Source organism: Oncorhynchus tshawytscha, linkage group LG12 (genome assembly GCF_018296145.1).
Source record: "Oncorhynchus tshawytscha isolate Ot180627B linkage group LG12, Otsh_v2.0, whole genome shotgun sequence".
Taxonomy (NCBI): Eukaryota; Metazoa; Chordata; class Actinopteri; order Salmoniformes; family Salmonidae; genus Oncorhynchus; species Oncorhynchus tshawytscha.
In genome coordinates, this window is record NC_056440.1 from 36,751,676 (window position 1) to 36,761,250 (window position 9,575).

The 9,575-nt window shown below is 40.0% G+C and overlaps 1 protein-coding gene across 1 annotated transcript; it reads left to right on the top strand.

Annotated features, from left to right (window-relative positions):
• Positions 1–1,450: 1,450 nt before the first annotated feature.
• Positions 1,451–7,949, top strand: LOC112263092 (arrestin domain-containing protein 1). Its single transcript, XM_024439087.2, has 8 exons — positions 1,451–1,639; positions 4,421–4,531; positions 4,816–4,866; positions 5,893–6,047; positions 6,163–6,348; positions 6,511–6,687; positions 6,804–7,167; positions 7,522–7,949. The coding sequence occupies exons 1-8, from the start codon at positions 1,513–1,515 to the stop codon at positions 7,563–7,565; spliced, it is 1,215 nt and encodes a 404-aa protein (XP_024294855.1). The 5' UTR covers positions 1,451–1,512; the 3' UTR covers positions 7,566–7,949.
• The last annotated feature ends 1,626 nt before the right edge of the window (positions 7,950–9,575 follow it).

Consider the following 9,575-nt stretch of genomic DNA (forward strand, 5'->3'; position numbering starts at 1 on the left):
TAAAAGTATTTGGATTTAAACATACTTAAGTATCAAAGTAAATGTAATTGCTCAAATATATTCAAGTATCAAAAGTAAAATTATAAATCATTTAAAATTCCTTTATATTAAGCAAACCAGACGGCACAATCAAATCAATTTACGGATAGCCAAGGGCACATGCCAACACTCAGACATAATTTTCAAAGAAGAATTTGTGTTTAGTGAGTCTTCTAGATAAACATCAGTAGGGATGATCAGGGATGTTCTCTTGATGAGTGTGTGAATTGGACCATTTTCCTGTCCTGCTAAGAATTCAAAATATAATGAGTACTTTTGGGTGTCAGGGAGAATGTATGGAGTAAAACGTCCATAATTTTCTTTAGAAATGTAGTGAAAATAAAGTCAAAGTAATCAAACATATAAATAGTAAAGGAAAGTACAGACCCCAAAAAACTATTATACTTTACACCACTGAAGTCCAGACGTACTTGTTAAAAAATAATACAAATATTAGTATTTTGGGGATTTGTGAACTGGATAATGTTAGACAATTTTACCATTGTTATATAACAATTGTTGAAAAGCAGAGGTGAATTGTAGGGCAAGAGAATGTGGCAACACAGGAAAGGTAAAATGTGATATCATCCGTTGACACATCACTCTACGAAGTGTTGCAAAATACATTCTGATATTTTTTTGAATACATGGAAAAGAGAAACATCAATGTGATAATTCCCGTCCTAGGTATTACTCTTCATATATTGTCCTTCTAAGGTGTTTTAAGCATTAGTCTATTTCCACTCTACATCAATTACTTCTCAACATGACAGAACAGTGTCAACCTCCATGACCCTCCAGTCCCTGACCACCATCCCAACTGACATAAATATCCAAAAGCAGTCACAGACTTTCATGGTGTGAGCTTATCAATATAACAGCAATATCATTGAATGTATCTCATTCTATATACAGCATGCAGCTTTCTCTCACTTCCATATTCATATCTCATTGATAATTGTCTGCATGCGGGTTAATGGGTCAACTCTTAACTGTTAAACAAATCGTTTTTTGGGTTGTTTTTTCCCCCATTGTGTAAGAATTATTATATTTTGTAATATAATTATTGTTTCTGTGATCTTTTGCTTTCATTTTAAAAATACATTTTAAAAATCCCTTGCAAATGTACATAGAGTTGTCATCTCACAAACTCACTGAAGGGGGAAAGTGTTGACTATCTATACAGTAGGCATATCAGACACCCTAACTTGTATTTTAGAGGCACGTCTCAGTCCTGTAAAATATTTTACTGAGTCAATTTGATGTATGGAAATAACATTGAAAAAAAACAACTATGATATTTTGTTTACCGGACGGATGCGTTACATTTCAATAAGTATTTAAATGAGACGTTTAAATAAGAGACCTAGTTTCATGCTAGTGACGTCACGTTGGGAGGCTGAACGGAAAGGGAAGAAAACGCCACCACAGAGCACAGGTGATAGACCGAGCCGTCGGTGGCAGCCTTTCGTGATGGGAAACATGGGAAAACTGCAAGAATTTGACATCACTTTTAAGGACAATAAAGTTGTTTATAGTCCTGGAGATGCCGTTTCAGGCACGCTGAAAATTACAACCGCCCAGGCTCTACTATTTAAAGGTAATGTTCTTTCAGCTGTCGTGAAACCTTCGTCTCCTCGGACTGACAAGAAAGTCGAGTTCCACTGAAACGAACGCAATGGTGTGATTTGTGACGCGCATTTTATTTACAGTAAAAACTTAGGATGTTGAAGTGATTACTATGCTGTCACTCGAACAGACACTTTCTAAAGATGTGTTGGGGGGGAACAAGGTGATCAATCTCATTTATAGGTGCTGTCAGAAAGGACAAATTTGACCGTCCTTTTTTTAATACTCACCATATCTTAAGGTAAAACAACAACACTAACAAAAAACAATATTTGTTTGCCCATTAACATTTGAACCCAAGGATGAAATGGCAAGGCAAGCTTAGAAGTGGCAATCATAAACTCAAGTTGTTTTATTCCAGAAATGTAGTAGGATAGAACATTGAATTGTTCAATGGAACTGGAACTGTGTTCCTTATGTCAAGGATCTCAAATGGGTGGTGGTCACCCTCATCCCGATCACTTGTTGCTAGAACAAAAACACAAATTCACTCATCTTTTCAACAACATTGTAATCTGGGTGATCAAACATGTTTTGAAACCGTGCGTGGAGTTAGAAAATACATTTGTTGGTTTCTATTTTTTTAAATGTTCTCTGAACTTTAGCCAACATGGAAACTAAATTGCCCTCTTGACACACTGAAGGTGTTTTGTGTCATGGTTTGTTTACATTGCAGGTCAGAAAAAACAGGTTGGGCAGCTTTTGTCATTGCATTTCGATACTGGGCACAGTGTCACTAGCTGCACTGTTGTTGATAACTGATGTCTTATGAACTTGATAACCTTCCCAAATTACTACAGTATTGGCTATCTGACCCATGAGTTGTGAGGACTTCAAATTACACTGAACAACAATTTCAGAGATTTTACTCAGAGTTCGTGTAAGGAAATCTTGGGCCCAAATCTATGGCTTTCACATGACTGGAAATACAGATATACATCTGTTGGTCACATATACCTGGGGCGTGGATCAGAAAACAAGTCAGTATCTGGTGTAACTACCATTTGCCTCATGCAGCGTGACACATCTTGCTCGTATAGAGTTGATCAAGGCTGTTGCTTGTGGCCTGTGGAATGTTGTCCCACTCGTCTTCAATGACTGTGTGAAGTTTCTGGATATTGACGGGAACTGGAACACACTGATGTACATGTTGTTAGGCTGGTTGAGTTGTGATTGTTAGACTGGTTGGACGTACTGCCAAATTCTTTAAAATGACGGAGGTGGCTTATGGTAGAGAAATGAACATTCAATTCTCTGGCAACAGCTCTGGTGGACATTCCTGCAGATAGCATGCCAATTGCACACTCCCTTAACTCGAGACATCTGTGGAATTGTGTGTGTGTAACCAAACTGCACATTTTAGAGTGGGCTTTTGTAGTCCCCAGCACAAAGTGTGTAATGGTCATGCTCTGTTTAATAAGCCTCTTGATATGCCACACCTGTCAGGTGGATGGAATATCCTGGCAAAGCATAAATCCTCAATAACTGGGATCTAAACAAATTTGTGCACAACATTTGAGAGCAATAAGCTTTTTGTGCGTATGGAAAATTTCGGGGATCTTTAGTTTCAAAAACATGGAGACCAACACTTTACAAGTTGCGTTTTATATTTTTGTTCAGTGTAGTTTTTCACAAGAGCTGGTACTCCCTACAGAGCAGATTGTTAGTCTGTAATAGTGGACCCACTCTCATGTTCTTAAAAAGTAATAATGGGAAGTTAGAATTAAAATTGTGTGATGTAAGCAGAGTATTTAACTGAATATCAATCAGAGTACTGCACTTCATACTTCTACAGGGTTTGTTTATAGATTTGTTTTTACTTGGCCATCATCCTCCAGGATTGTCTGTCTTACTGGGCTCAAACCAGAATTATGATTGATTGAGCTATTCATTAATTTGGGTCATAAATATGCACACTGCTGGCTAAGAGCTGTTGCCAATCCCCGCTGGGACTACCATTTAGTACCCTTTAATTTCTGTGCTCACGGGCTTGTGACTTCAGTGTGTTTTGCAGCCAGGCATGTGACTCACTGAGGAAAGCAAACCGATCAAGTGTGCTGCATTACATCACACCAGGAAAACTACAAGTCACTGCCAAAATAAAGGAAACACTTGAGTAAATGAGGGTTACAAAGTATATTGAAAGCAATGTGCTTCCGCAGGTGGTGTTCCAGAGTTAATTAAGCGATTAACATCTCATGCTTAGGGTCATGTCCAGTTGCCCATTTATTTTGGCTACCATTTTCTTTATAACATTTTTTTTTTAACCTTTATTTAACCATGGCTAGAAGAAGAGATTACTTTTTAAAGAGGGGTCTCAAAGGATCAAAGGGGGTTTTAAAGGATGTGTGTGTGTCTGTCACCAGATATGCCAAGGCTCATTCAAGCTGTTCTGGTGGCCTAATGCCCTATTAAGACGCTTTCATTTGGTGTTTCCTTTATTTTGGCAGTTACATGTATGTTTGTCTTTCTTTTACTGGTCTTTGTATTTGGAATCCTCAGTATTAGAGTTTGCTTTTTTAGTTCTGTTGTGTGTATATATCTCTCTGTGACGTGTTAAAGTAGGTGTCCACAATAGCTGCTTTGTTTGCAAAAAAAAAAGAACAATCAATCATAATGTCAACTATCCTAAAAGGGCTTTCAAGAATACATTGCCATGCTCTGCTTCTGTTTGGATCTCCATTTTGTTATGAAGTCTGAGGACCTCAAGTTCTCTTATGTTACTGTGTTGTACTATGTATTATCCCTGAAGATATCAAGGTGAATTGCCAAGGCTTCTGTGGTGTCACCAGCAAGATCGACGACACAGCCTGGACAGTGGAAGAGCAGTACTTCAGCAGCACTCTCTCTGTGGCAGATAAAGGTACTGTCAACGGGGACTTTACCTGCTTCTTTCTCACCTTTTTGGAGCTTCAAACATTAAATTAATTTAAACATACACCTTCCAGTAAATCATTGTTTTGTAATGGATATTTCCTTCATCACCTATGTATGTCAGAAGGAAACGGTAAACAAACATTTAATCCATATTCTCAGAGGTTCCCCTTCTACCCTGAAATGTGATTCCTCGAAGATGAACAATTGTTAATGGACAGAATGTTTTCCAGCCAGCTGATCTGATGTTTATCTTTTTTTCTGGTGTCCCAGGAACCCTGAAACAGGGAGATCACAGTTTTCCATTCAAGTTTCTCATTCCAGGTAAGGCCACTGAGTGATGGAGCTTTGTAGGCCTGTTGCACCACATTCCTTTAAACATATGGGGTTTTCCTCATTTTATAATTAGACATGTCGAGGCATGTAAGTTTACTGTAGTTCTGACATAGCTCATTCACAATAAGCAGAAGTAATGTGAGCAATAAATTACAGTACCGCTTCCTGTGGCTCTACATCAATGGTTATGAGGATTACCATAGGGACCATTGTCATGTGTTTTCAATGGAAATGGGGCTACAAATGAGCACACCGGAGAGTAATTGTAAGGTAGTTTACTCGTGCCCATGATCCGTTATTGAGGTATACTTTATCAAGGGGTTATAAGTAATTTAAAAATGATTCCTGATTAGCTTATAGTTAAACTCTGTAATAAACTTTTATGACACATTTTTTGAGATTTTATCCTCGTGCCCATTAGCCTCCTCTTCTCCATTTGTTCACTAGTGTGGTATGGACTGAGAGCATAGATGCCCTGAGGTGTGCAAAGCCACCTGTTGTCATACTATCTCCTGTACATGGTGGTCGTTTATGCTAACAATCTGTCATGGCCTACTTGTCTTTTTGTTTCAAACCTTTACATGCTAAGGAAATGAGTGCGATAGATCACTCTTAAAACAGTATCACATGTTCTCCCTTATCTATGCTATAGCTCTCTATGCTATAGATAACATCACAACCCCTCCGCCCTTTACTCATCGATAAGGTCTATCAGACAGACCGACAGACAGACTGCCTTTCCAGCTGAGAAGGGATTCCCTTTCACTCTGATATAGCGGTCTTTCTTAACAACGTACATGACACACACCACACACACCCACACCAACCTATCCGGTCGTAATCAACTGTCCGTTGTGATTTAAAATCTGTCACCTGAAACCTGCACACCTTCAAGATGTTTAATTGTAAAACAATTGCAATAGATAGAAGCCATTTGAAAGTCTGTTGCCTGTATTCTTGCCTCTGTGAAAATATATATGTGATAAATACCTTTACTCCTTCCCTCCTATATAGCCTCTATTCCCACATCCTTTGAAGGGAACTATGGAAAAATTATGTACAGAGTGAGGGCTTTCATCGACACTTCTCGCTTCTCTAAGGACTATAAGACTGAGAAGCCTTTCTACCTGCTGAGTCTCCTCAACCTCAACGAAGTGCCTGACATCCATGTGAGTTCTTCCCTAGCAGATTTGATACATTTTCACTTAATCAGAAATATCCAAGTCTTAGCAACAGGACATTAGGGAATCAATCCTTAACCTAATATTTCCCACCTGTTTCCAGGGACCTAGTTCATCTTCCGTTACTAAGACGTTCACCTACCTGCTGGGGGTGAAGACCGGAACGGTGGTGCTGAAGGCCCAGAGTGACATGAAGGGCTACACCCCTGGTCAGGTCATCAAACTGACCACAGAGATCGACAACCGGTCTGGGAAAACCACGGGGACTGTGGTGGCCCGTCTCATTCAGGTACTGAGAATACAGCGCTTGAAATAAAGCAAAGCTATGGATTTACAACAGAAGAGTGTTGTACAACCAAGTGTGATTTATTCAATGGTGTTATAAAGCTGCAATGTGGTCATTATTGTCTCATCATTTTGTACCATATTTTTGTGTGCTCATCTCCAATAGAAAGTGACTTACCAGACGAAGAAGCCTACCATTGACTTGAGGACTTTAGTGCAGGTGGAAGGTACTGGGGTGAAGGCTGACAAACAAGCTGAGTGGAAGGAGCAGATTATTGTACCTCCTCTGCGCCAGTCATCTATGGCTGACTGTGGCCTAATAAACATGGAATACTTTATTCAAGTAAGCAACGTTTCTCTTTTCACAATACCGTTTCCTCTACAGCCAAACCCTTTGGTCCTCAGTTTAGCACGCATGTTTTGATGAAACCTTCTCCCCTTTACTCCCTGGTACATTAGATCTCTCTGAAATCTCCTGTGGTGTCATTTTTGTTGCCCATCCACATTGGAAACATCTCAGTGGACACCACGTCAGCACAGCTCTCCAGACCACCTCCCCAAACCCCTGATCCTCTTTACTCCTCTGCCAAGCCTGCCAAGCTAGAACACAGCAGCCGCTCTGAGCCATCCTCCCATAACCAAGGACATCCTACTACTGCCCCTCGCTCTGCCCGCCGCCCAGCCCCAAAACCTGTTCCCAGGATGAGAGTCTCTACTTCTTCCCCCAGTGCCCCTCCAGCTGAGATGGACTATCTGGCCAACTCCATGCCCACCCTCTACCCACTACTACCGCCAGAGTACAGCACCTCCACACTCCCACATGGTCAGTCTTTGACCCCTATTGAATAACCTGTAGTGACTGGCAGTGCTAATGCTATTTAGTTTTTACTTAGTTATCTTATTACACATTTTGATATTAAGTATTTGGGTTAAGTGTTTCTGGTGTTGTATTGTCATCTCACTGTATCAGTTGTGGCTGGCTTAAATCTTGGCTAATATTCAATATGAATATAAGAGTCTAATTGCCATTCTGTAGACATTTATTCCTTTGCTTCGTAAGCGTTTGCCATGCCCATGACTCATGTTGTTTCTGATGAAAGTATGTAGTTGGGTGGGTATTGTGTAGTAATGTCTCTTTCTGTCTGATTACTGATATCCGCTGTCCTCTCTGTTACAGAAGCTCCTCCCAGCTACGTTGAGAGCTGTATCAGCAACACATAAACATCATGAAACAGGAGAGACTGACTGCTGGCAACTGTACACTGAACATTACAATCAACCTCCCTACTAGAGGATCATGATGCCAGGCAGCCCTCAAGTTAATTAGTATTGGTTAAGCAGCACCTTTTTACTGATTGTTTTCACACAATTTTAGCACTTTCAGGACAGTAATATGTTTGTTTTTTTTATAGCTGGAGCCAAGTTTTTAAAGTTAAGTCTGTGTCATATAGGATTAGTTTAGGGGTCTCCCGTGTGGTGTAGCAGTCTAAGGCACTGCATCGCAGTGCTTGAGGGCTTCACTAAAGACCGGGTTCGATCCCAGGCTGTGTCGCAACCGGCTTTACTTGGCTCATCACGCATTAGCAACTCCTTGTGGCGGGCCGGGCACCTGCAGGCTGACTTCGGTTGTCAGTTGAACAGTGTTTCCTCTGACACATTGTTGCAGCTGGCTTCTGGGTTAAGCGGGCAGATGTTAAGGTGCGTGATTTGGCGGGTCATGTTTCGGAGGACGCAATGACTCAAACATCGCCTCTCCTGAGCCCGTTGCAGCGATGAGACAAGATCGTAATTGAAATTGGGAGAAAAAGGGGGTGAAACACAACAACATTTTTTACAGTATATATTTTTTTCCTTGAATATGTTGAAATTGCATGTGTGATGCTTGAAATGTGAAGAACAGAGATTTTAGTATTGTATGTTTGAAAGTTGACTTGTGCTGCTGATATGTTTAGATATTGGATCCAACACACCTAGCTTAGTGGGTGCTCCCATAATGCTATGGTTTGTTCTCTCTGTCTGAAAACAACAGATTAATCTTATAAGGGGCACACTGTGATTGATGATTTGACTATGTAAGATTCTTAGTTTGCTGTATAATAGTTATAGTCAGATTGTAGGATGTATAGTGTTGTTTAAAATCAAGCTAGCTGTGCATAGCGCTGTTGCCTTCATTTGGCTATGAAATCAACTGTGGTATATTATGTGATCTAGCATTTGCCATGGGATATTCTGTATATGATTTACACCAGCAAGCAGCTTTTCAACAGCAAGATTATATTTGAGATTTATTTAAAGGTCCCAAACCAGATCAAAGTAAGACTACCAAAGTGTGAAAAATAACAGTTGCTTCTACATTGATAAAGTTTGATTATAACTGGTCCCCTCCCCCATGCCAAACACTTGGATACGGGAGGTGGGACGTTACAAAGGTCACTTGTCTTGATATCACAAAAGCCTCATTTTAATACAACAATGGTTATTCTCTCACCTAATTTTGGTTTTGGTTTACATAGCTAGGTTGCTAGTCTACTGGTGCCATAATTTGACTGCAGCGTGACAGCAACTACAATTTGAGGTTTCCCCTATTGATCTCAATCAAATATAGGTTTCCGCTTTCATCTGTGTCTTGTGTTAGCAAGCAACTGGCTAGCTAGGTCTTCAGCCAGCATGTAACTAAAGCGCGGGAAGGGTTGCCCAAAACTCAGATCCAGTTGTCATGTCATTACATCAAGATATATGCCAAACGGAACATTCATACAAACGTCTTGACATCATTGATAGTCATGTAATATGAACATTGACTGACAGAACATTGTCTGATATATATATATATATATATATCATGAGAAGTACCCAGACCTCACCCTGTTAAGTAAATTTCTACTAAAATTGCCAAGATGAACTAGCTAGCTAGTGATAAACAGTGCTGACAATTCCATTTAGGCTAGCTCGCTAAATTATACAGCAAACATTTTGTCTGATGCTGTTACAGTAAATTGGATTAACAAATAATTGTGAAACCATGATGTGGCGTATGACAGGATTGGATGTTGCATGCAATTTCAATGTTTGAGTTGCTTTGTGTATCAGCAGATTAGCTTGAGATAATGTCACTGCAACACTGCTCACAGCATTTATGATGCTCACTGCTTTCATGTCTTTTTCAAAGAACCGCCAGTCAAGGTGAGCTCCCCGCCTATTCAGTTTGTCTTTTCAGACTTCCTGTTAGTT